This window comes from Salmo salar, chromosome ssa25 (genome assembly GCF_905237065.1).
Source record: "Salmo salar chromosome ssa25, Ssal_v3.1, whole genome shotgun sequence".
NCBI lineage: Eukaryota > Metazoa > Chordata > Actinopteri > Salmoniformes > Salmonidae > Salmo > Salmo salar.
In genome coordinates, this window is record NC_059466.1 from 53,709,656 (window position 1) to 53,736,429 (window position 26,774).

Sequence of the window (26,774 nt, forward strand, 5' to 3'; positions counted from 1 at the left end):
ATAGTGGTAGTAGTCAGGCTCTTCAGGATAGTGGTAGTAGCCAGGCTCTTCAGGATAGTGGTAGTAGCCAGGCTCTTCAGGATAGTGGTAGTAGCCAGGCTCTTCAGGATAGTGGTAGTAGCCAGGCTCTTCAGGATAGTGGTAGTCGCGTTAATGGAGATCAGGAGTAGTAGCTACAGTTGAAATCGCAAGTTTACGGAGGTAAGGCAAGTAATTACAACTTAGCAATTTACACTGGAGTGAAATACAGTTGATGTCGGAAGTTTACATAAAATTAGGTTGGAGTCATTAAAACTCGTTTTTCAACCACTCCACAAATTTCTTGTTAACAAACTATAGTTTTGGCAAGTTGGTTAGGACATCTACTTTGTGCATGACACAAGTATTTTTTCCAATTGTTTACAGACAGATTATTTCACTTATAATTCACTGTATCACAATTCCAGTGGGTCAGAAGTTAACATACACTAAGTTGACTGTGCCTTTAAACAGCTTGGAAAATTCCAGAAATGTATGTCATGGCTTTAGAAGCTTCTGATCGGTGCGAAAAGTGGAAATCAATCCCAGAACAACAGCAAAGGAACTTGTGAAGATGCTGGAGGAAACAGGTACAAAAGTATCTATATCCACAGTAAAACGAGTCCTATATCGACATAACCTGAAAAGCTGCTCAGCAAGAAAGAAGCCACTGCTCAAAAACCGCCATAAAAAAGCCAGACTACGGTTTGCAACTGCACATGGGGACAAAGATCGTACTTTTTGGAGAAATGTCCTCTGGTCTGATGAAACAAAAATAGAACTGTTTGGCCATAATGACCATCGTTATGTTTGGAGGAAAAAGGGGGAGGCTTGCAAGCCGAAGAACACCATCCCAACCGTGAAGCACGGGGGTGGCAGCATCATGTTGTGGGGGGGCTTTGCTGCAGGAGGGACTGGTGCACTTCACAAAATAGATGGCATCATGAGGGAGGAAAATTATGTGGATATATTGAAGCAACATCTCAAGACATCAGTCAGGAAGTTAAAGCTTGGTCACAAATGGGTCTTCCAAATAGACAATGACCCCAAGCATACTTCCAAAGTTGTGGCAAAATGGCTTAAGGACAACAAAGTCAAGGTATTAGAGTGGCCATCACAAAGCCCTGACCTCAATCCTATCGAAAATTTGTCGGCAGAACTGAAAAAGCGTGTGCGAGCAAGGAGGCCCACAAACCTGACTCAGTTACACCAGCTCTGTCAGGAGGAATGGGCCAAAATTCACCCAACTTATTGTGGGAAGCTTGTGGAAGGCTACCCGAAATATTTGACCCAAGGTAAACAATTTAAAGGCAATGCTACCAAATACTAATTGAGTGTATGTAAACTTCTGACCCACTGTAGCTGCTTGGTGACCGAGATCAGACCAGGTCTACAGTAGGAGTATGTCGCAACAATAATGATGAGTGAGAAAGTTAGAGGGTAAAAGATCAAATCACCAAGACATGCTAACCTCTCACCATCAGCAATAACAGGGGAGTTGAGCATGTCTTGGGGATTATGAACTTTGACCCTCTGTAACTTGGTCACTCATCATTATTCACCATGAAGTGTTTAGAAACATATTCTATTCTTATTTATAATAAAAGTGACTCCAAAATGAGACAGTATATTATTTACCAAATCATTACTATTGGGCACAAATAATCTGAAATAGGTTGTAGAGTCACAGCTTGATGTAGTTATTGCGTGCTAGGAATATGGAACCAAATACCTAAACTTTGGACTACTAAAAAAAGTATTGAAGGATTTATTTTCTACAGTCATTAATTGGTGATCTTTATCAAGAGCTGTGAACTAGAGGGGTTGGTAATGATGGTAGAGTCATTACAGCAACAGGCCTTACGTCACACAGCAGTAATACAGCAGAACAGAACAAAATATCCCTTTTGTCCTTAAAGATCTTTGAAATAAGACTAGCCAACTGAAGACAGGCCGATACAGCATCAACTGAAGACAGGCCGATACAGCATCAACTGAAGACAGGCCAATACAGCATCAACTGAAAACAGGCCAATACAGCATCAACTGAAGACAGGCCAATACAGCATCAACTGAAGACAGGCCGATACAGCATCAACTGAAGACAGGCCAATACAGCATCAACTGAAGACAGGCCAATACAGCATCAACTGAAGACAGGCCAATACAGCATCAACTGAAGACAGGCCAATACAGCATCAACTGAAGACAGGCCAATACAGCATCAACTGAAAACAGGCCAATACAGCATCAACTGAAGACAGGCCAATACAGCATCAACTGAAAACAGGCCGATACAGCTTCAACTGAAGACAGGCCAATACAGCATCAACTGAAAACAGGCCGATACAGCATCAACTGAAGACAGGCCGATACAGCATCAACTGAAAACAGGCCGATACAGCATCAACTGAAAACAGGCCGATACAGCATCAACTGAAGACAGATGTATCATTTTCTATAAGGAAATCGTCTGGTAAAGAAGGAGACGAGGAGTTTGACCTTAACAGGGAAGACTGTGGGAACATCCCAAAGTGCACCCTATTATCTACATAGTGTCCTTCTTCCCTATGGGCCCTGGTCAAAAGTAGTGCACTATATAGGGAATAGGGTGCCATTTGGGACTCAAACCCTTTTGTGTCTTCCTGGCTGTTAAGAGCATAGAGCAGCTCTACAGGGTCACAACAACATGAAGAATCAGAACCAAGCTGCAGACAGACAGACTCGGAACCAAGCTACAGACAGACAGACTCAGAACCAAGCTACAGACAGACAGACTCAGAACCAAGCTACAGACACACAGACTCAGAACCAAGCTACAGACACACAGACTCAGAACCAAGCTACAGACAGACAGACTCAGAACCAAGCTACAGACACACAGACTCAGAACCAAGCTACAGACACACAGACTCAGAACCAAGCTGCAGACAGACAGACTCACGCTATTGAGACAGACAGAAGAGAGCACTGTACACAGAGCTCCAAACCAACTAAAACACAATGCAGCCAACAGTCATCAGCCACATCCAGATATACAGTGTTGTGATTGTATTGTAGTCAGTCTGTCGGAGCGAAACCACCACGTCGGAGCGAAAACCACCACGTCGGAGCGAAACCACCACGTCGGAGCTAAAGCACCACGTCGGAGCGAAACCACCACGTCGGCGCGAAACCACCACGTCGGAGCGAAACCACCACGTCGGAGCGAAACCACCACGTCGGAGCGAAACCACCACGTCGGAGCTAAAGCACGTCGGAGCGAAACCACCACGTCGGAGCGAAACCACCACGTCGGAGCGAAACCACCACGTCGGAGCGAAACCACCACGTCGGAGCGAAACCACCACGTCGGAGCGAAACCACCACGTCGGAGCGAAACCACCACGTCGGAGCGAAACCACCACGTCGGAGCGAAACCACCACGTCGGAGCGAAACCACCATGTTGGAGAGAAACCACCATGTTGGAGAGAAACCACCATGTTGGAGAGAAACCACGTCGGAACGAAACCACGTCGGAGCGAAACCTTGTTGGAGCGAAGCCATGTCGGAGCGAAGCCACGTCGGAGCGAAACCATGTCGGAGCGAAGCCACGTCGGAGCGAAGCCACGTCGGAGCGAAGCCTTGTTGGAGCGAAGCCACGTCGGAGCGAAACCACCATGTCGGAGCGAAGCCATGTTGGAGCGAAGCCATGTTGGAGCGAAACCTTGTTCATCCTCACTGGTGTCTCAGCATGGTGGAGTTGAGGCAGGGCTGAACCCTGATCCTCTATATAGCGCACTACTTATACCGCCTGTCACTATGGAAGCAATCACCCAGTGTTGTGGGATCTGTTGTTCACTACCATTCTGTTGTACCTCACCGTGTTCCATATTCACCTGCCACTCCACCACCTGGTTAGCTGGTCCTAGTTCCATTCTGTCTGTCAGGGTTCAGGTCTATGGGGCCTACCCTGGTCTCCACTCTGTAAGGTTAGAGTTAGCAGGGTTACAGGGTCAGGGTTCAGGTCTATGGGGCCTACCCTGGTCTCCACTCTGTAAGGTTAGAGTTAGCAGGGTTAGAGGGTCAGGGTTCATATCTATGGTTACTACCCTGGTCTCCACTCTGTAAGGTTAGAGTTAGCAGGGTTACAGGGTCAGGGTTCATATCTATGGGTCCTACCCTGGTCTCCACTCTGTAAGGTTAGAGTTAGCAGGGTTACAGGGTCAGGGTTCATATCTATGGGTCCTACCCTGGTCTCCACTCTGTAAGGTTAGAGTTAGCAGGGTTAGAGGGTCAGGGTTCATATCTATGGTTACTACCCTGGTCTCCACTCTGTAAGGTTAGAGTTAGCAGGGTTACAGGGTCAGGGTTCATATCTATGGGTCCTACCCTGGTCTCCACTCTGTAAGGTTAGAGTTAGCAGGGTTAGAGGGTCAGGGTTCATATCTATGGGTCCTACCCTGGTCTCCACTCTGTAAGGTTAGAGTTAGCAGGGTTAGAGGGTCAGGGTTCATATCTATGGGTCCTACCCTGGTCTCCACTCTGTAAGGTTAGAGTTAGCAGGGTTAGAGGGTCAGGGTTCATATCTATGGGTCCTACCCTGGTCTCCACTCTGTAAGGTTAGAGTTAGCAGGGTTAGAGGGTCAGGGTTCATATCTATGGGTCCTACCCTGGTCTCCACTCTGTAAGGTTAGAGTTAGCAGGGTTAGAGGGTCAGGGTTCATATCTATGGGTCCTACCCTGGTCTCCACTCTGTAAGGTTAGAGTTAGCAGGGTTACAGGGTCAGGGTTCATATCTATGGGTCCTACCCTGGTCTCCACTCTGTAAAGGTTAGAGTTAGCAGGGTTAGAGGGTCAGGGTTCATATCTATGGGTCCTACCCTGGTCTCCACTCTGTAAGGTTAGAGTTAGCAGGGTTAGAGGGTCAGGGTTCATATCTATGGGTCCTACCCTGGTCTCCACTCTGTAAAGGTTAGAGTTAGCAGGGTTAGAGGGTCAGGGTTCATATCTATGGGTCCTACCCTGGTCTCCACTCTGTAAGGTTAGAGTTAGCAGGGTTAGAGGGTCAGGGTTCATATCTATGGGTCCTACCCTGGTCTCCACTCTGTAAGGTTAGAGTTAGCAGGGTTACAGGGTCAGGGTTCATATCTATGGGTCCTACCCTGGTCTCCACTCTGTAAGGTTAGAGTTAGCAGGGTTAGAGGGTCAGGGTTCATATCTATGGGTCCTACCCTGGTCTCCACTCTGTAAGGTTAGAGTTAGCAGGGTTAGAGGGTCAGGGTTCAGGTCTGCCTCACCTCCACAACGCTGAGACACCAGTGAGGACGAACGAGGAGGCCGATATGTTCAGGTAGAGAGCGTTAGAACCTCTTGCGGCCGCACCACAAGCCAGGAGAATACAGCACATTTACAGCTTCACAGAGAAACACTGTTCTTTCTGGAATAACTCCAGAAATAGTTCTGATGGAATAACTCCAGGAATAGTTCTGATGGAATAACTCCAGAAATAGTTCTGATGGAATAACTCCAGGAATAGTTCTGATGGAATAACTCCAGGAATAGTTCTGATGGAATAACTCCAGGAATAGTTCTGATGGAATAACTCCAGAAATAGTTCTGATGGAATAACTCCAGGAATAGTTCTGATGGAATAACTCCAGGAATAGTTCTGATGGAATAACTCCAGGAATAGTTCTGATGGAATAACTCCAGAAATAGTTCTGATGGAATAACAAGGAACCTCTAAACAGTGTTGTCTGGAAGCTAAAATTCAAAATGAAAGAGGTCCATAGTACAGTCTATATGGGTACAGCATGTTGGATCAGAACAGCATGTGGGTACAGCATGTTGGATCAGAACAGCATGTTGGATCAGAACAGCATGTTGGATCAGAACAGCATGTTGGATCAGAACAGCATGTTGGCCAGTCAAGAGGTTCTGTTTCCTGTGAGGCCAGTCAAGAGGTTCTGTTTCCTGTGAGGCCAGTCAAGAGGTTCTGTTTCCTGTGAGGCCAGTCAAGAGGTTCTGTTTCCTGTGAGGCCAGTCAAGAGGTTCTGTTTCCTGTGAGGCCAGTCAAGAGGTTCTGTTTCCTGTGAGGCCAGTCAAGAGGTTCTGTTTCCTGTGAGGCCAGTCAAGAGGTTCTGTTTCCTGTGAGGCCAGTCAAGAGGTTCTGTTTCCTGTGAGGCCAGTCAAGAGGTTCTGTTTCCTGTGAGGCCAGTCAAGAGGTTCTGTTTCCTGTGAGGCCAGTCAAGAGGTCCTGTTTCCTGTGAGGCCAGTCAAGAGGTTCTGTTTCCTGTGAGGCCAGTCAAGAGGTTCTGTTTCCTGTGAGGCCAGTCAAGAGGTTCTGTTTCCTGTGAGGCCAGTCAAGAGGTCCTGTTTCCTGTGAGGCCAGTCAAGAGGTCCTGTTTCCTGTGAGGCCAGTCAAGAGGTTCTGTTTCCTGTGAGGCCAGTCAAGAGGTTCTGTTTCCTGTGAGGCCAGTCAAGAGGTTCTGTTTCCTGTGAGGCCAGTCAAGAGGTTCTGTTTCCTGTGAGGCCAGTCCAGAGGTCCTGTTCCTCCAGCGCGTCAGTCTTTCTGTAGTTCAGTCATGTAGCTGCACATCAGCAAACATCCTCACGTTCTTGTACTCTACTTTGAAAGTCTGTTTTCAATACAGCATCACAAGACAAAATTATCAGGAAATTCAATTTTCTTTGATTAAACAACCATATCAACAGTTTGAAAATTATTAACTAAATCACAGAAATCCAAATAATATCCAGTACCAGTCAAAAGTTGGAAGACACCGACTCATTCAAGGGTTTTGTCTTTATTTTTTACTATTTTCTACATTGTAGAATAATAATGAACACATCAAAACTATGAAATAACACATATGGAACCATGTAGTAACCAAATCAAAATATATTTTAGATTCTTCAAAGTAGCCACCCTTTGCCTTGAAGACAACTTTGCACACTCTTGGCATTCTCTCAACCAGCTTTATGAGGTAGTCACCTGGAATGCATTTCAATTAACAGGTGTGTCTTGTTAAAAGTTAATTTGTGGAATTTCTTTCCGTCTTAATGTGTTTGAACCAATCAGTTGTGTTGTGACATGGTAGGGGTGGTATACAGAAGATAGTCCTATTTGGTAAAATACCAAGTCCATATTATGGCAAGAACAGCTCAAATAAGCGAAGAGAAACGACAGTCCATCATTACTTTAAGACATGAAGGTCAGTCAATACGGGAAATGTCAAGATCTTTGAAAGTTTTTTCAAGTGCAGTCGCAAAAACCATCAATCGCTATGATGAAACTGGCTCTCATTAGGACCACTACAGGAAAGGAAGACCCAGACTTACCTCTGCTGCAGAGGATAAGTTCATTATAGTTACCAGACTCAGAAATTGCAGCCCAAATAAATGTTTTACAGATCTCAACCCAATTGAGATGGTTTGGGATGGATTGGACCACAAAGTGAAAGAAAAGCAGCCAACAAGTGCTAAGCATATGTGGGAACTCCAAGACGGTTGAAAAAGCATTCCAGGTGAAGCTGGTTGAGAGAATACCAAGAGCCTGCAAAGCTGTCATCAAGGGTGGCTACTTTGAAGAATCTAAAATATATTTTGATTTGTTTCACACTTTTTTTTGGTTAATACATGATTTGTGTTATTTCATAGTTTTGATGTCTTCACTATTATTCTACAATGTAGAAAATAGTAGAAATAAAAACCCTTGAATGAGTAGGTGTGTCCTAAACTTTGACTTGTACTGTAGATATTTTCTGTATAAAAATGATAAAAACATATCAAGTTTATGGACTAAAACCTACAGAATCACGTTTTGGTTTGATTTTCTTTTTGACTCTAAAATCATGGTATTTGAAGAAAGAAAACATTCACACAGCGACAGTCTTTGAGTTGTGATTATCACATTTCCATGATAGTCATTTAGCAGACTCTCTGATCCAGAGTCATTTAGCAGACTCTCTGATCCATTACAGTAGTGAGTCATTTAGCAGACTCTCTGATCCAGAGATACTACAGTAGTGAGTCATTTAGCAGACTCTCTGATCCAGAACCATTACAGTAGTGAGTCATTTAGCAGACTCTCTGATCCAGAGCCACTACAGCAGTGAGTCATTTAGCAGACTCTCTGATCCAGAGCCACTACAGTAGTGAGTCATTTAACAGACTCTCTGATCCAGAACCACTACAGTAGTGAGTCATTTAGCAGACTCTCTGATCCATTACAGTAGTGAGTCATTTAGCAGACTCTCTGATCCATTACAGTAGTGAGTCATTTAGCAGATTCTCTGATCCAGAGCCACTACAGCAGTGAGTCATTTTGCAGACTCTCTGATCCAGAGCCACTACAGTAGTGAGTCATTTAGCAGACTCTCTGATCCAGAACCACTACAGTAGTGAGTCATTTAGCAGACTCTCTGATCCATTACAGTAGTGAGTCATTTAGCAGACTCTCTGATCCATTACAGTAGTGAGTCATTTAGCAGACTCTCTGATCCACTACAGTAGTGAGTCATTTAGCAGACTCTCTGATCCATTACAGTAGTGAGTCATTTAGCAGATTCTCTGATCCAGAGCCACTACAGTAGTGAGTCATTTAGCAGACTCTCTGATCCAGAGCCATTACAGTAGTGAGTCATTTAGCAGACTCTCTGATCCATTACAGTAGTGAGTCATTTAGCAGACTCTCTGACCCAGAGCCACTACAGTAGTGAGTCATTTAGCAGACTCTCTGATCCAGAACCATTACAGTAGTGAGTCATTTAGCAGACTCTCTGATCCAGAGCCACTACAGTAGGGAGTCATTTAGCAGACTCTCTGATCCAGAGCCACTACAGTAGTGAGTCATTTAGCAGACTCTCTGATCCATTACAGTAGTGAGTCATTTAGCAGACTCTCTGATCCAGAGATACTACAGTAGTGAGTCATTTAGCAGACTCTCTGATCCAGAACCATTACAGTAGTGAGTCATTTAGCAGACTCTCTGATCCAGAGCACTAATGAGTGCATGCATTTTTCATACTTTTTTTGAACTGGTCCCCCGTGGGAAATGAAACTCAACTCTGACGTGACAAGCGCCATGCTCTTCCAACTGAGCCACCCAGCATTCTCCAACCATAGACCCAGATGTTCTCCAACCATAGACCCAGATGTTCTCCAACCATAGACCCAGATGTTCTCCAACCATAGACCCAGATGTTCTCCAACCATAGACCCAGATGTTCTCCAACCATAGACCCAGATGTTCTCCAACCATAGACCCAGATGTTCTCCAACCATAGACCCAGCTGTTCTCCAACCATAGACCCAGATGTTCTCCAACCATAGACCCAGATGTTCTCCAACCATAGACCCAGATGTTCTCCAACCATAGACCCAGATGTTCTCCAACCATAGACCCAGATGTTCTCCAACCATAGACCCAGTATTCTCCAACCATAGACCCAGATGTTCTCCAACCATAGACCCAGCGTTCTCCAACCATAGACCCAGATGTTCTCCAACCATAGACCCAGATGTTCTCCAACCATAGACCCAGATGTTCTCCAACCATAGACCCAGATGTTCTCCAACCATAGACCCAGATGTTCTCCAACCATAGACCCAGATGTTCTCCAACCATAGACCCAGCTGTTCTCCAACCATAGACCCAGATGTTCTCCAACCATAGACCCAGATGTTCTCCAACCATAGACCCAGATGTTCTCCAACCATAGACCCAGATGTTCTCCAACCATAGACCCAGATGTTCTCCAACCATAGACCCAGATGTTCTCCATATAAACAAAGACAACTGAAGAATCAGTAGAGAACAGATTGCACATCACCAAGAGATGAACAGGGCTGGAGAGACTACAGGGTTCCAGTCTATAGATGAGAGAGACTACAGGGTTCCAGTCTATAGATGAGAGAGACTACAGGGTTCCAGTCTATAGATGAGAGAGACTACAGGGTTCCAGTCTATAGATGAGAGAGACTACAGGGTTCCAGTCTATAGATGAGAGAGACTACAGGGTTCCAGTCTATAGATGAGAGAGACTACAGGGTTCCAGTCTATAGATGAGAGAGACTACAGGGTTCCAGTCTATAGATGAGAGAGACTACAGGGTTCCAGTCTATAGATGAGAGAGACTACAGGGTTCCAGTCTATAGATGAGAGAGACTACAGGGTTCCAGTCTATAGATGAGAGAGACTACAGGGTTCCAGTCTATAGATGAGAGAGACTACAGGGTTCCAGTCTATAGATGAGAGAGACTACAGGGTTCCAGTCTATAGATGAGAGAGACTACAGGGTTCCAGTCTATAGATGAGAGAGACTACAGGGTTCCAGTCTATAGATGAGAGAGACTACAGGGTTCCAGTCTATAGATGAGAGAGACTACAGGGTTCCAGTCTATAGATGAGAGAGACTACAGGGTTCCAGTCTATAGATGAGAGAGACTACAGGGTTCCAGTCTATAGATGAGAGAGACTACAGGGTTCCAGTCTATAGATGAGAGAGACTACAGGGTTCCAGTCTATAGATGAGAGAGACTACAGGGTTCCAGTCTATAGATGAGAGAGACTACAGGGTTCCAGTCTATAGATGAGAGAGACTACAGGGTTCCAGTCTATAGATGAGAGAGACTACAGGGTTCCAGTCTATAGATGAGAGAGACTACAGGGTTCCAGTCTATAGATGAGAGAGACTACAGGGTTCCAGTCTATAGATGAGAGAGACTACAGGGTTCCAGTCTATAGATGAGAGAGACTACAGGGTTCCAGTCTATAGATGAGAGAGACTACAGGGTTCCAGTCTATAGATGAGAGAGACTACAGGGTTCCAGTCTATAGATGAGAGAGACTACAGGGTTCCAGTCTATAGATGAGAGAGACTACAGGGTTCCAGTCTATAGATGAGAGAGACTACAGGGTTCCAGTCTATAGATGAGAGAGACTACAGGGTTCCAGTCTATAGATGAGAGAGACTACAGGGTTCCAGTCTATAGATGAGAGAGACTACAGGGTTCCAGTCTATAGATGAGAGAGACTACAGGGTTCCAGTCTATAGATGAGAGAGACTACAGGGTTCCAGTCTATAGATGAGAGAGACTACAGGGTTCCAGTCTATAGATGAGAGAGACTACAGGGTTCCAGTCTATAGATGAGAGAGACTACAGGGTTCCAGTCTATAGATGAGAGAGACTACAGGGTTCCAGTCTATAGATGAGAGAGACTACAGGGTTCCAGTCTATAGATGAGAGAGACTACAGGGTTCCAGTCTATAGATGAGAGAGACTACAGGGTTCCAGTCTATAGATGAGAGAGACTACAGGGTTCCAGTCTATAGATGAGAGAGACTACAGGGTTCCAGTCTATAGATGAGAGAGACTACAGGGTTCCAGTCTATAGATGAGAGAGACTACAGGGTTCCAGTCTATAGATGAGAGAGACTACAGGGTTCCAGTCTATAGATGAGAGAGACTACAGGGTTCCAGTCTATAGATGAGAGAGACTACAGGGTTCCAGTCTATAGATGAGAGAGACTACAGGGTTCCAGTCTATAGATGAGAGAGACTACAGGGTTCCAGTCTATAGATGAGAGAGACTACAGGGTTCCAGTCTATAGATGAGAGAGACTACAGGGTTCCAGTCTATAGATGAGAGAGACTACAGGGTTCCAGTCTATAGATGAGAGAGACTACAGGGTTCCAGTCTATAGATGAGAGAGACTACAGGGTTCCAGTCTATAGATGAGAGAGACTACAGGGTTCCAGTCTATAGATGAGAGAGACTACAGGGTTCCAGTCTATAGATGAACAACAACAAATGGTAGCTAGTCTGTTATTATTGCTGATTCAATACAACACGGACTGCTACGGCTTCAGTCATTAAATTAATCTCTGAAATGTTCAATTAGACCACAAGCTATTACAGCAATGACAGTATATTGTCCTGCTGCTGTCTAATGGTGTGTTGTGTTGCCCTGCTGCTGTCTAATGGTGTGTTGTGTTGCCCTGCTGCTGTCTAATGGTGTGTTGTGTTGCCCTGCTGCTGTCTAATGGTGTGTTGTCCTGCTGCTGTCTAATGGTGTGTTGTCCTGCTGCTGTCTAATGTTGTGTTGCCCTGTTGCTGTCTAATGGTGTGTTGTGTTTCCTGCAGCTGTCTAATGGTGTGTTGTCCTGCTGCTGTCTAATGGTGTGTTTCCTGCTGCTGTCTAATTGTGTGGTGTGTTGTCCTGCTGCTGTCTAATGGTGTGTTGTGTGTCCTGCTGCTGTCTAATGGTGTGTTGTGTTTCCTGCTGCTGTCTAATGGTGTGTTGTGTTGCCCTGCTGCTGTCTAATGGTGTGTTGTGTTTCCTGCTGCTGTCTAATGGTGTGTTGTCCTGCTGCTGTCTAATGGTGTGTTGTGTTTCCTGCTGCTGTCTAATGGTGTGTTGTGTTTCCTGCTGCTGTCTAATGGTGCCCTGCTGCTGTCTAATGGTGTGTTGTGTTTCCTGCTGCTGTCTAATGGTGTGTTGTGTTTCCTGCTGCTGTCTAATGGTGTGTTGTGTTTCCTGCTGCTGTCTAATGGTGTGTTGTGTGTCCTGCTGCTGTCTAATGGTGTGTTGTGTTTCCTGCTGCTGTCTAATGGTGTGTTGTGTTGCCCTGCTGCTGTCTAATGGTGTGTTGTGTTTCCTGCTGCTGTCTAATGGTGTGTTGTGTTTCCTGCTGCTGTCTAATGGTGTGTTGCCCTGCTGCTGTCTAATGGTGTGTTGTGTTGTCCTGCTGCTGTCTAATGGTGTGTTGTGTTTCCTGCTGCTGTCTAATGGTGTGTTGCCCTGCTGCTGTCTAATGGTGTGTTGTGTTTCCTGCTGCTGTCTAATGGTGTGTTGTGTTGCCCTGCTGCTGTCTAATGGTGTGTTGTGTTTCCTGCTGCTGTCTAATGGTGTGTTGTGTTTCCTGCTGCTGTCTAATGGTGTGTTGCCCTGCTGCTGTCTAATGGTGTGTTGTGTTTCCTGCTGCTGTCTAATGGTGTGTTGCCCTGCTGCTGTCTAATGGTGTGTTGTGTTGCCCTGCTGCTGTCTAATGGTGTGTTGTGTTTCCTGCTGCTGTCTAATGGTGTGTTGTGTTTCCTGCTGCTGTCTAATGGTGTGTTGCCCTGCTGCTGTCTAATGGTGTGTTGTGTTTCCTGCTGCTGTCTAATGGTGTGTTGCCCTGCTGCTGTCTAATGGTGTGTTGTGTTTCCTGCTGCTGTCTAATGGTGTGTTGCCCTGCTGCTGTCTAATGGTGTGTTGTGTGTCCTGCTGCTGTCTAATGGTGTGTTGTGTTTCCTGCTGCTGTCTAATGGTGTGTTGTCCTGCTGCTGTCTAATGGTGTGTTGTCCTGCTGCTGTCTAATGGTGTGTTGCCCTGCTGCTGTCTAATGGTGTGTTGGTCCTGCTGCTGTCTAATGGTGTGTTGTCCTGCTGCTGTCTAATGGTGTGTTGTGTGTCCTGCTGCTGTCTAATGGTGTGTTGGTCCTGCTGCTGTCTAATGGTGTGTTGTCCTGCTGCTGTCTAATGGTGTGTTGTCCTGCTGCTGTCTAATGGTGTGTTGTCCTGCTGCTGTCTAATGGTGTGTTGTCCTGCTGCTGTCTAATGGTGTGTTGTCCTGCTGCTGTCTAATGGTGTGTTGTCCTGCTGCTGTCTAATGGTGTGTTGGTCCTGCTGCTGTCTAATGGTGTGTTGTCCTGCTGCTGTCTAATGGTGTGTTGGTCCTGCTGCTGTCTAATGGTGTGTTGTCCTGCTGCTGTCTAATGGTGTGTTGTCCTGCTGCTGTCTAATGGTGTGTTGTGTGTCCTGCTGCTGTCTAATGGTGTGTTGCCCTGCTGCTGTCTAATGGTGTGTTGTGTTTCCTGCTGCTGTCTAATGGTGTGTTGTGTTTCCTGCTGCTGTCTAATGGTGTGTTGTGTTTCCTGCTGCTGTCTAATGGTGTGTTGTCCTGCTGCTGTCTAATGGTGTGTTTCTGCCTGTCAGAGGTGGAACGGTGTGCTCCTTCAGGGAGACGGACCCGGGATAGCAGTCGGACAGAACCCTAACTCTAGGTAGTGGAAGTCTGGTCAGATGCCTACACACTCCCATTCTCAGTCACACGTCCACCACTGGCTTACTGCTGGTAAAGACAGCAAGTTACAAATAGACTGACTATGTCCACATTTCAACATGAAGACAAAAGCCCTCTGCTATTTGTCAAAACATTAGTCTCTCTCTCTCTCTACAGGGCAGAAGACCCTGGGCTTAGTGACCATTCAGCCATACAGGAGGTGGGGTTCAGCCGTACAGGAGGTGGGGTTCAGCCGTACAGGAGGTGGGGGTTCAGCCGTACAGGAAGTGGGGGTTCAGCCGTACAGGAGATGGGGGCTCAGCCGTACAGGAGGTGGGGTTCAGCCGTACAGGAGGTGGAGTTCAGCCGTACAGGAGGTGGAGTTCAGCCGTACAGGAGGTGGGGTTCAGCCGTACAGGAGGTGGGGTTCAGCCGTACAGGAGGTGGGGCTCCAGTCGGAACAATAGGAAACAGAGACTGCTGGGTGTGAGACGTATATATATGTATGTAATAGGTGTGTGTCTATACGTGTGCGCGTCTACCTCCCCGCCAGGCCCCCCTCCAACACCACCAGGGCCCCCTCCAACACCACCAGGGCCCCCCTCCAACACCACCAGGGCCCCCCTCCAACACCACCAGGACCCCCTCCAACACCACCAGGGCCCCCCTTCCAACCCCACCAGGGCCCCCCACCAGGCCCCTCTGCCAACCCCACCAGGCCCCCCCACCAGGCCCCCCTCCAACCCCCCCACCAGGCCCCCCTCCAACCCCACCAAGCCCCCCACCAGGCCCCCCTCCAACCCCACCAAGCCCCCCACCAGGCCCCCCCTCCAACCCCACCAGGCCCCCCCTCCAACCCCCCACCAGGCCCCCCTCCAACCCCACCAGGCCCCCCCACCAACCCCCCCCACCAGGCCCCCCCACCAGGCCCCCCCCACCAGGCCCCCCCACCAGGCCCCCCCCACCAGGCCCCCCCACCAGGCCCCCCCCACCAGGCTACACCTGTGATATGATCTGCATGTTGAAGCTGGGGGAGCGGGACTGCTTGGTGAGGGGCGTTCCCGAGGAGAGTAGCTCCTGGTTCTCCTCAGGCCGGGCCAGCACCTCCTCCTGCAGGCTGATGGTGGAGTAGCGGTGGGTCCCTCCTCCTCCAACGCTGGCACCCAGCCCTCCCAGAGCCCCCTCCAGCCCCCCAGAACCTCCCAGAGCACCCCCCAGGCTACTAATGCTGCCGTTCAGGTTCATGTTCACACCTTCATACAATGACTTGGATGAGGAGGAGCTGGCTGTTCGGACCAGTGTGCCGGGGGAAGGGCTAGGGCAGGGGTCAGGGAAGGATTGCTGCTTCTTGATTGGGCTGAGCTCGATGTCGATGGTGTCCATGGTGACGGGGGGAGGAGCAGGGGGAGGGGTCTGTGTTTGCTGACGTCGTCTCAGCGCTGCTGTGGGAGTGGCCACCACGGCGGAAAACAGCTCCCTGCGACTCGCCGCCACCCTCTCTCTCTGCCTCTCCTTCTCCCTCCATCTCTCCAGCTCTCTCTCCTTCTCCCTCGCTCTCTCCTGCTCTTTCATCTTCTCCATCTCCTTCTCCCTATGCATCAGCTCCCGCTCTCTCTCTCGGGACAGTCTGGCAGTGACTGTCTTCTTGACGCTGCTGCTCTTCTGACTGCCCCCCCGGGGCCCGGGTCCCCCAGGCTTGGTGGCGCTGGGCTGGCTGCTGTTGGAAGCCCCCGAGGAGAAACCCTCGTCTGGGTCGTTGAGGTTGAATGACTCCTCACCTACACTCATCCCATCAGCATCTGGAGAGACAGACAGAAAACAGGATGAGAGAATGAAGCGATTAAAAACAGACAGAAAACAGGTTGAGAGAATAAAGCGATAAAAACAGACAGAAAACAGGATGGAGAGAATGAAGCGATAGAGACAGAAAACAGGATGGAGAGAATGAAGCGGTAGAGACAGAAAACAGGATGGAGAGAATGAAGCGGTAGACACAGAGACCGGTGAAACAGGTTGAACTGGAAGGAACAGACCAGGGTTGCAAAATTCCAGTAAATTTTCCCCAAAATTCCCAGTTTTTCCATAAATTCCAGCAAAAATATTCCCGGAATCCTCAAACCCAGGATTTCTGGAAAAACAGGGAATTTGGAGAAAGTGACATGAATTTCACGACCCTAGAAACAGACATTTTGTCTCCACTAGAAAAACACTAAGGTGTCACAGTGGAGACTACAGTCTATGCAGGTTGACCATATTGAGGTACAGCATATCTGGATTATCCATCAATAACATAAACAGATCAGCCACAGGTGGATGAATGGAGACACTATAGACCATATACAATCTGTCCTCCAAACAGAGAAGAGGAAGAGAGAAGTGGAAGAGAGAAAACAGAAGAGAGAAGACGGAAGAGAGAAGACGGAAGAGAGAAGACGGAAGAGAGGAGGAAGAGAGGAGGAAGAGAGGAGGAAGAGAGGAGGACAAGCACATGACAAGTACACGAGCAACACGCTCTTCAGTTGCACATCGTGTTTCAACCCTACAAAAGACCTGTCAAACCACAACTGGATGTCTTACAGAGGGCTCTGTGGCTGGGAAATGTCTTACAGATGGCTCTGTGGCTGGCAAATGGTTTACAGATGGCTCTGTGTCTGGCAAATGGTTTACAGATGGCTCTGTGGCTGGCTGGCTGGCATATGGCTTACAGAGAGCTCTGTGACTGGCAAATGGTTTACAGATGGCTCTGTGGCTGGCAAATGGTTTACAGATGGCTCTGTGTCTGGCAAATGGTTTACAGATGGCTCTGTGGCTGGCTGGCTGGCATATGGCTTACAGAGAGCTCTGTGACTGGCAAATGGTTTACAGATGGCTCTGTGGCTGGCAAATGGTTTACAGATGGCTCTGTGTCTGGCAAATGGTTTACAGATGGCTCTGTGGCTGGCTGGCTGGCATATGGCTTACAGAGAGCTCTGTGACTGGCATATGGCTTACAGAGGGCTCTATGAATGGCTGTCCAGCATATGGCTTACAGAGGGCTCTGTGGCTGGCTGGCTGGCGTACGGATAAAGAAATCTCTGTGGCTGGCTGGCGTACGGATAAAGAAATCTCTGTGGCTGGCTGGCTGGCTGGCATATGGCTTACAGAGGGCTCTGTGGCTGGCTGGCATATGGCTTACAGAGGGCTCTGTGGCTGGCTGGCTGGCATATGGCTCTGTGGCTGGCTAGCATACGGCTTACAGAGGGCTCTGTGGCTGGCTGGCATATGGCTTACAGAGGGCTCTGTGGCTGGCTGGCATATGGCTCTGTGGCTGGCTAGCATACGGTTTACAGGGGGCTCTGTGGCTGGCTGGCATACGGCTTGCAGAGGGCTCTGTGGCTGGCTGGCTGGCATATGGCTTACAGAGGGCTTTGTGGCTGGTATATGGCTTACAGAGGGCTTTGTGGCTGGCTGGCGTACGGCTTACAGAGGGCTTTGTGGCTGGCATATGGCTTACAGAGGGCTTTGTGGCTGGCATATGGATTACAGAAGGCTTTGTGGCTGGCTGGCTAGCATATGGTTTATAGAGGGCTCTGTGGTTGGCTGGCTGGCTGGCATATGGCTTACAGAGTGCTTTGTGGCTGGTATATGGCTTACAGAAAGCTTTGTGGCTGGCGGCATATGGTTTATAGAGGGCTCTGTGGCGGGCTGGCAGGCATATGGCTTACAGAGGGCTCTGTGGCTGGCTGGCAGGCATATGGCTTACAGAGGGCTCTATGACTGGCTGGCTGGCAGGCATATGGCTTTCAGAGAGCTCTGTGGCTGGCTGGCAAGCATATGGCTTACAGAGGGCTCTATGACTGGCTGGCTGGCTGGCATATGGCTTACAGAGGGCTCTGTGGCTGGCTGGCAGGCATATGGCTTTCAGAGGGTTCTGTGGCTGGCTGGCTGGCATATGGCTTACAGAGGGCTCTGTGGCTGGCTGGCAGGCATATGGCTTTCAGAGGGTTCTGTGGCTGGCTGGCTGGCATATGGCTTACAGAGAGCTCTGTGGCTGGCTGGCACATGGCTTACAGAGGGCTCTGTGGCTGGCTGGCATACGGCTTGAAGAGGGTTCTGTGGCTGGCTGGCTGGCATATGGCTTACAGAGAGCTCTGTGGCTGGCATATGGCTTACAGAGGGCTCTATGAATGGCTGTCTGGCATATGGCGTACAGAGGGCTCTGTGGCTGGCTGGCATATGGCTTACAGAGGGCTCTGTGGCTGACCGGCTGGCATATGGCTCTGTGGCTGGCTGGCATATGGCTAGCAGAGGGCTCTGTGGCTGGATGGCATATGGCTTACAGAGGGCTCTGTGGCTGGCTGGCATATGGCTTGCAGAGGGCTCTGTGGCTGGCTGGCATACGGCTTACAGAGGGCTCTGAGGCTGGCTGGCAGGCATTTGGCTCTGTGGCTGGCTGGCATATGGCTTACAGAGGGCTCCTGTGGCTGGCTGGCAGGCATTTGGCTCTGTGGCTGGCTGGCATATGGCTTACAGAGGGCTCTGTGGCTGGCTGGCAGGCATTTGGCTCTGTGGCTGGCTGGCATATGGCTTACAGCGGGCTCTGTGGCTGGCTAGCATACGGCTTACAGAGGGCTCTGTGGCTGGCTGGCATACGGCTTGCAGAGGGTTCTGTGGCTGGCTGGCATACGGCTTGCAGAGGGTTCTGTGGCTGGCTGGCATACGGCTTGCAGAGGGCTCTGTGGCTGGCTGGCATACGGCTTGCAGAGGGCTCTGTGGCTGGCTGGCATATGGCTTACAGAGGGCTTTGTGGCTGGTATATGGCTTACAGAAGGCTTTGTGGCTGGCTGGCTGGCGTACGGCTTACAGAGGGCTTTGTGGCTGGCTGGCTGGCATATGGTTCATAGAGGGCTCTGTGGCGGGCTGGCAGGCATATGGCTTACAGAGGGCTTTGTGGCTGGCTGGCAGGCATATGGCTTTCAGAGGGCTTTGTGGCTGGCTGGTAGGCATATGGCTCTGTGGCTGGCTGGCTGGTATATGGTTTATAGAGGGCTCTGTGGCTGGCTGACTGCCATATGGCTTACAGAGGGCTCTGTGGCTGGCTGGCAGGCATATGGCTAGCAGAGGGCTCTGTGGTAGGCTGACTGGCATATGGCTTACAGAGAGCTCTGTGGCTGGCATATGGCTAACAGAGGGCTCTATGAATGGCTGTCTGGCATATGGCGTACAGAGGGCTCTGTGGCTGGCTGGCATATGGCTTGCAGAGGCCTCTGTGGCTGGCTGGCATATGGCTTGCAGAGGCCTCTGTGGCTGGCTGGCATATGGCTTGCAGAGGCCTCTGTGGCTGGCTGGCATATGGCTTACAGAGGGCTCTGTGGCTGGCTGGCATATGGCTTACAGAAAATTCTGTGGCTGGCTGGTTGGCATATGGCTTTCAGAGGGCTCTGTGGCTGGCATATGGCTTACAGAGGGCTCTGTGGCTGGCTGGCTGGCATATGGTTTATAGAGGGCTCAGTGGTTGGCTGGCTGGCATATGGCTTGCAGAGGCCTCTGTGGCTGGCTGGCATATGGCTTGCAGAGGCCTCTGTGGCTGGCTGGCATATGGCTTGCATAGGCCTCTGTGGCTGGCTGGCATATGGCTTGCATTGGCCTCTGTGGCTGGCTGGCATATGGCTTACAGAGGCCTCTGTGGCTGGCTGGCATATGGCTTACAGAGGCCTCTGTGGCTGGCATATGGCTTACAGAGGGCTCTGTGGCTGGCATATGGCTTACAGAGGGCTCTGTGGCTGGCATATGGCTTACAGAGGGCTCTGTGGCTGGCATATGGCTTACAGAGGGCTCTGTGGCTGGCATATGGCTTACAGAGGGCTCTGTGGCTGGCATATGGCTTACAGAGGGCTCTGTGGCTGGCATATGGCTTACAGAGGGCTCTGTGGCTGGCATATGGCTTACAGAGGCTCTGTGGCTGGCATATGGCTTACAGAGGGCTCTGTGGCTGGCATATGGCTTACAGAGGGCTCTGTGGCTGGCAAATGGCTTACAGAGGCCTCTGTGGCTGGCTGGCTGGCTTGCATATGGCTTACAGAGGGCTCTGTGGCTGGCTGGCTGGTTGGCCGGCTGGCATATGGCTAACAGAGGGCTCTGTGGCTGGCAAATGGCTTACAGAGGGCTCTGTGGCTGGCAGGCAGGCATTTGGCTCTGTGGCTGGCTCTGTGGCTGGCATATGGCTTACAGAGGGCTCTGTGGCTGGCGGCATATGGTTTATAGAGGGCTCTGTGGCTGGCTGGCAGGCATATGGCTTACAGAGGGCTCTGTGGATGGCTGGCATACGGCTTGCAGAGGGCTCTGTGACTGGCTGGCATACGGATTACAGAGGGCTTTGTGGCTGGTATATAGCTTACAGAGGGCTTTGTGGCTGGCTGGCATATGGTTTATAGAGGGCTCTGTGGTTGGCTGGCTGGCATATGGCTTACAGAGGGCTCTATGAATGGCTGTCTGGCATATGGCTTAGAGGGCTCTGTGGCTGGCTGGCTGGCTGGCGTATGGATAAAGAGAGCTCTGTGGCTGGCTGGCAAGCATATGGCTTACAGAGGGCTCTGTGGCTGGCTGCCATATGGCTTTCAGAGGGCTCTGTGGCTGGCTGCCATATGGCTTACAGAGGCCTCTGTGGCTGGCTGGCGTATGGCTTGCAGAGGCCTCTGTGGCTGGCTGGCTGGCGTACGGCTTACAGAGGGCTCTGTGGCTGGCTGGCTGGGGTACGGCTTACAGAGGGCTCTGTGGCTGGCTGGCTGGCGTATGGCTTACAGAGGGCTCTGTGGCTGGCTGGCTGGCGTATGGCTTACAGAGGGCTCTGTGGCTGGCTGGCTGGCGTATGGCTTACAGAGGGCTCTGTGGCTGGCTGGCTGGCGTATGGCTTACAGAGGGCTCTGTGGCTGACCGGCTGGCGTATGGCTTACAGAGGGCTCTGTGGCTGACCGGCTGGCGTATGGCTTACAGAGGGCTCTGTGGCTGACCGGCATATGGCTTACAGAGGGCTCTGTGGCTGGCCGGCTGGCATATGGCTTACAGAGGGCTCTGTGGCTGGCCGGCTGGCATATGGCTTACAGAGGGCTCTGTGGCTGACCGGCTGGCATATGGTTAACAGAGGGCTCTGTGGCTGGCGGGCATATGGCTAACAGAGGGCTCTGTGGCTGGCGGGCATATGGTTAACAGAGGGCTCTGTGGCTGACCGGCATATGGTTAACAGAGGGCTCTGTGGCTGACCGGCATATGGTTAACAGAGGGCTCTGTGGCTGACCGGCATATGGTTAACAGAGGGCTCTGTGGCTGACCGGCATATGGTTAACAGAGGGCTCTGTGGCTGACCGGCATATGGTTAACAGAAGTCTGTAAATGGAGGGGATGAGGGTAAAGAGTAGATAATCCAGTCCAGCAGCCCAGAGCTTCTGAATGATGAGTGTCTTAGTCTGACCAGACTGAACCCTAGACACATCAAACAAGACTAAATGGACCTTCAAATGTAGCAATGAATGTTTAAGACAGATGGGTAAAAGCAAGCAGCTGAGCTCCAGGATGTGGAGGTGGTAACAGACAAGGAGCCAGCTGTCTGTGGCAGTAAGGAGCGCCGAAGTTGAGCATTGTTTGGAAGGTTGATGATTCAGATGAGGGCAGTATGTGTGGAGGCCATGTCATGCACATGCTTGGAGGCAGTTTCTCACTCCCTGAGCTGCGCTACTTTAGATACATGAATACAGCTGTAACTCTGCACATCTATACAGCTGCACTACACAACTAAATGGACACCAGTTTACAGGTACAGCTGGGTTCTGCTGGTCCAAATGTTCCCTGGAATGGAGAACACTTCCAGTGAACAGGTACAGCTGGGTGGTGCTGGCCCAAATGTTCCCTGTAATGAAACTGACACCACATGGAGCTGCAGAGACCAGACCACAGTGACATAACAACTGTTCCAGTCGTTCCAGGTGAGAACCAGAACCAAGCCCCAGAGGTCAGGACGTTTTTTTCTAAACATCCTGAAGTTTTCCTAAGGAAACAGACGAGCATGCTCAGTATTGACGATAGGCGGTGCTCTAAACAGGAAGCATGGGGTCACGGTAAGGTTGTAGCTCCATGCTATGGTCGTGTCCACCTATCCTTCAACCCAGAAGTGTTCTTTCCTCTCTGCTATACAGCACAGAGGACAATACTGCCCCCCAAAAAAAGGCAAAGTGCAGTAACTATGAATTTGGTCAATATGTTTGATCTGTTGTGATGGCAAGGTATATTATCTGATTAATGTGGTATTTCGTTTCCTGAAACAAGCCAGTCGTTCAGAATAAATCATGAAGAATCAGAAATTGCTGTCTAGGCAGAAAAAAAGACTGAAGTCAATAATGTTTTTTACGTAGTTACAGCACTTTGTAGGGCAGTATAGAAATGACGTGATTGGTGGATGGATTGGACAACAGGAAGTTGGAGGTAGTAGCAATGTATCTGAACAAGGGCCGGAGGAGTTGGTGAACTCTTGGGAGGCGGAGAGGTAACCAATGGGACGGAACCCTCACTGCTCTGCGACTCCTCCCGTTCCTGCCTACACTCCAATGTGATTGGGGGGATGATGCTGTAGCCCCGCCCTCCTCGCTCTCGATTGGCCGCTGGATCCCAGGAAGTGTGGCTAGTCGTGATGGTGACACTGAGCTCTGCTTCGTTTGTGTAGTCAAAACAATCTGGGGTGTAACAACACAGGATGAGATGCTCTTAACAGCCACGCCCATCAGAAGTCTACATGGTACAGCACTTATCATGGTCAGGCAACCCACCATGAAATCTGACCACACACTGTACACTCCACTGGTGACGAGTGGGTTATAAATGAAATCTGACCACACACTGTACACTCCACTGGTGACGAGTGGGTTATAAATGAAATCGGACCACAGGGTTGCTGTCTCTTACCCTCCCTCTTCCAGCGGTGTCGTCTGATGGATGCGGCGGTGATGGCGGAGCGGGAGATGCGACTGACGGTCGGCGTGACCTCCACCTGAAGGACCTTCCTGCCTCGCGTCTCGTCTGGAGCGTTGTCTGGCAGGGAACTCTTCATAGCATTACCCAGCTAGCAGGGAGCACAGGTCAGAGGTCAAATGGACTGGTCAACCAAACCCTAATGCTAACCCTAATGCTAACCCCAAACCCTAATGCTAACCCTAGCTAACCCTACTGCTAACCTTAACCCCAAACCCTAATGCTAACCCTAACTAACCCCAAACCCTAATGCTAACCCCAAACCCTAATGCTAACCCTAACCCCAAACCCTAATGCTAACCCTAACTAACCCCAAACCCTAATGCTAACCCCAAACCCTAATGCTAACCCCAAACCCTAATGCTAACCCCAAACCCTAATGCTAACCCTAACTAACCCCAAACCCTAATGCTAACCCCAAACCCTAATGCTAACCCCAAACCCTAATGCTAACCCCAAACCCTAATGCTAACCCTAATGCTAACCCTAACCCCAAACCCTAATGCTAACCCTAATGCTAACCCTAACTAACCCTAATGCTAACCCTAATGCTAACCCCAAACCCTAATGCTAACCCTAACTAAGCCCAAACCCTAATGCTAACCCTAACAAACCCTAATGCTAACCCTAATGCTAACCCTAACAAACCCTAATGCTAACCCTAACAAACCCTAATGCTAACCCTAACTAACCCTAACCCCAAACCCGATGTCTGGCAGGGAACTGCTCATAGCATCCCCCAGCTGGCAGGGAACTGCTCATAGCATCCCCCAGCTGGCAGGGAACTGCTCATAGCATCCCCCAGCTGGCAGGGAACTGCTCATAGCATCCCCCAGCTGGCAGGGAGAATAGAGGTTTGAGATCACTAGACTAATAGATAGAGTTTCTGATGGAACAGTCTTAGCTCTATGGCTGTACAGGACTCCGGAACTGGGACCCTGAGTTTACAGGCCCATGGGTTAGGGGCTGAGTTTACAGGCCCATGGGTTAGGGGCTGAGTTTACAGGCCCATGGGTTAGTTCTTACCACTAGGGGCTGAGTTTACAGGCCCATGGGTTAGGGGCTGAGTTTACAGGCCCATGGGTTAGGGGCTGAGTTTACAGGCCCATGGGTTAGTGGCTGAGTTTACAGGCCCATGGGTTAGGTCTTACCAGTAAGGGTTGAGTTTACAGGCCCATGGGTTAGGGGCTGAGTTTACAGGCCCATGGGTTAGGGGCTGAGTTTACAGGCCCATGGGTTAGGTCTTACCAGTAAGGGTTGAGAGTAGAGTTCCAGCTGAGCTCTGTAGAGGATGTCTTCCAGAGCTTCCTTCCCCATCTCCCACTCGCCGTTATATCTGTATGAGATAAAACACAATAAAAAGTCAAACATCACTTCTAATCACCATGACGACGTCCAAGTCAACATCCAGGCCGACCTGCCAGGTGTCCTGATGTCCTCACTCACACAGATAATGTAAATCTGTTTTTTAGAGCAGGGCTATGATTACTAGTCCAAGGTAAGAGTTCTGCCACACCTGCAGCTTTGTATACCGCTCCCGCTGGCTTTCTGTTCTATTTCCACCTGCAGGAAATGGTTCCAACCACAGCCATGCAATGTTATTTTAGGTGTCATGTGATGCAGCTCGCCTACCAGCCATTTGCACCCTATAGGCAATATCAAAATGCGCAAAAATAACTTCAGAAATAGGTTCAATTACCAGAGATTCTCAGGTGGCCCATTATATTAGGCTATCTGTATTACTGGGATTCTCTGCCTCTAACCCTACTACAGAGCTGAGTCACTGGCTTACTGGTGTTCTTCCATGCCGTCCCTAGGAGGGGTGCGTCACTTGAGTGGGTTGAGTCACTGACGTGGTCTTCCTGTCTGGGTTGGCGCCCCCCCTTGGGTTGTGCCGTGGGGGAGAACTTCGTGGGCTATACTCGGCCTTATCTCAGGATAGTAAGTTGGTGGTTGAAGGTATCCCTCTAGTGGTGTGGGGGCTGTGCTTTGGCAAAGTGGGTGGGGTTATATCCTGCCTGTTTGGCCCTGTCCGGGGGTATCATCGGATGGGGCCACAGTGTCTCCTGACCCCTCCTGTCTCAGCCTCCAGTATTTATGCTGCAGTAGTTTGTGTCGGGGGGCTAGGGTCAGTCTGTTATATATCTGGAGTATTTCTCCTGTCTTATCCAGAGTCCTGTGTGAATTTAAGTATGCTCTCTCTAATTCTCTCTTTCTTTCTCTCTCTCTCTCGGAGGACCTGAGCCCTAGGACCATGCCTCAGGACTACCTGGCATGATGACTCCTTGCTGTCCCCAGTCCACCTGGCCGTGCTGCTGCTCCAGTTTCAACCTTTCTGCCTGCGGCTATGGAACCCTGACCTGTTCACCGGACGTGCTACCTGTCCTAGATCTGCTGTTTTCAACTCTCTAGAGCCAGCAGGAGCGGTAGAGATACTCTGAATGATCGGCTATGAAAAGCCAACTGACATTTACTCCTGAGGTGCTGACCTGTTGCACCCTCTACAACTACTATGATTATTATTATTTGACCCTGCTGGTCATCTATGAACATTGGAACATCTTGGCCATGTTCTGTTATAATCTCCACCCGGCACAGCCAGAAGAGGACTGGCCACCCCTCATAACCTGGTTCCTCTCTAGGTTTCTTCCTAGGTTTTGGCCTTTCTAGGGAGTTTTTCCTAGCCACCGTGCTTCTACACCTGCATTGCTTGCTGTTTGGGGTTTTAGGCTGGGGGTTTCTGTACAGCACTTTGAGATATCAGCTGATGTAAGAAGGGCTTTATAAATAAATTTGATTTGATTACTAGGCTATATCAGAACACATAACACACAGGCTGAAGAGAACAGAGTTGGAGACTTTCTCTTGAGCTATTTTATCTTTTAGGAGTGGGACGATTTTCAGATGGAGACAAATATGGGTGATCAATATTTATTTCCAGGTAATGTAGTAAACTATAGCCTAATCATATTAAGGAAGTGCATTTCCTTGGAAAGAAAGCTGTCCCGTGCTTCTCTACCCATGCGTAGGCAAAAGCCAACTCTATTTCATGGAGACCACTGATCTGGCACGCCCGACTAGGAGAGGAGGTAGGCTCCTTAAAGGGAAAATCCACCCAAAACCATTAATTCAGTGTTAAATAATCACATTTATTTATAAAGCCCTTCTTACATCAGCTGATGTCACAAAGTGCTGTACAGAAACCCCCAGCCTAAAACCCCCAAACAGCAAGAAATGCAGATGTAGAAGCACGGTGGCTAGGAAAAACTCCCTAGAAAGGCCAGAACCTAGGAAGAAACCTAGAGAGGAACCAGGCTATGAGGGGTGGCTAGGAAAAACTCCCTAGAAAGGCCAAAACCTAGGAAGAAACCTAGAGAGGAACCAGGCTATGAGGGGTGGCCAGTCCTCTTCTGGCTGTGCCGGGTGGAGATTATAACAGAACATGGCCAAGATGTTCAAATGTTCATGAATGACCAGCAGGGTCAAATAATAATAATCACAGTGGTTGTAGAGGGTGCAACAGGTCAGCACCTCAGGAGTAAATGTCAGTTGGCTTTTCATAGCCGATCATTCAGAGTATCTCTACCGCTCCTGCTGTCTCTAGAGAGTTGAAAACAGCAGATCTGGGACAGGTAGCACGTCCGGTGAACAGGCCAGGGTTCCATAGCCGCAGGCAGAACAGTTGAAACTGGGACAGCAGCACGGCCAGGTGGACTGGGGACAGCCAG

The 26,774-nt window shown here is 49.6% G+C and overlaps 2 protein-coding genes across 3 annotated transcripts in view; both read right to left on the reverse strand.

Moving 5' to 3' along the window:
* Positions 1-12,139: 12,139 nt before the first annotated feature.
* On the reverse strand, positions 12,140-14,254 carry LOC123730510 (involucrin-like). Its single transcript, XM_045707460.1, has 3 exons — positions 14,225-14,254; positions 12,470-13,020; positions 12,140-12,418 (listed from the first exon to the last, which is right to left on the reverse strand). The coding sequence occupies exons 1-3, from the start codon at positions 14,252-14,254 to the stop codon at positions 12,205-12,207; spliced, it is 795 nt and encodes a 264-aa protein (XP_045563416.1). The 3' UTR covers positions 12,140-12,204.
* A 775-nt stretch (positions 14,255-15,029) lies between these two features.
* The window catches only part of LOC106586949 (protein FAM126B), a 144,258-nt gene continuing 132,513 nt past the window's right edge, over positions 15,030-26,774 (reverse strand). For both annotated transcript variants that reach the window (XM_045707907.1, XM_045707906.1), the window contains 3 exons: positions 24,295-24,382; positions 22,981-23,137; positions 15,030-15,848 (listed from right to left, as the gene is read on the reverse strand). In XM_045707907.1, coding sequence (XP_045563863.1) covers positions 15,046-15,848; positions 22,981-23,137; positions 24,295-24,382 — 1,048 coding nt within the window. In that variant the 3' untranslated portion in view covers positions 15,030-15,045. The remainder of the gene's footprint in view (positions 15,849-22,980; positions 23,138-24,294; positions 24,383-26,774) is intronic.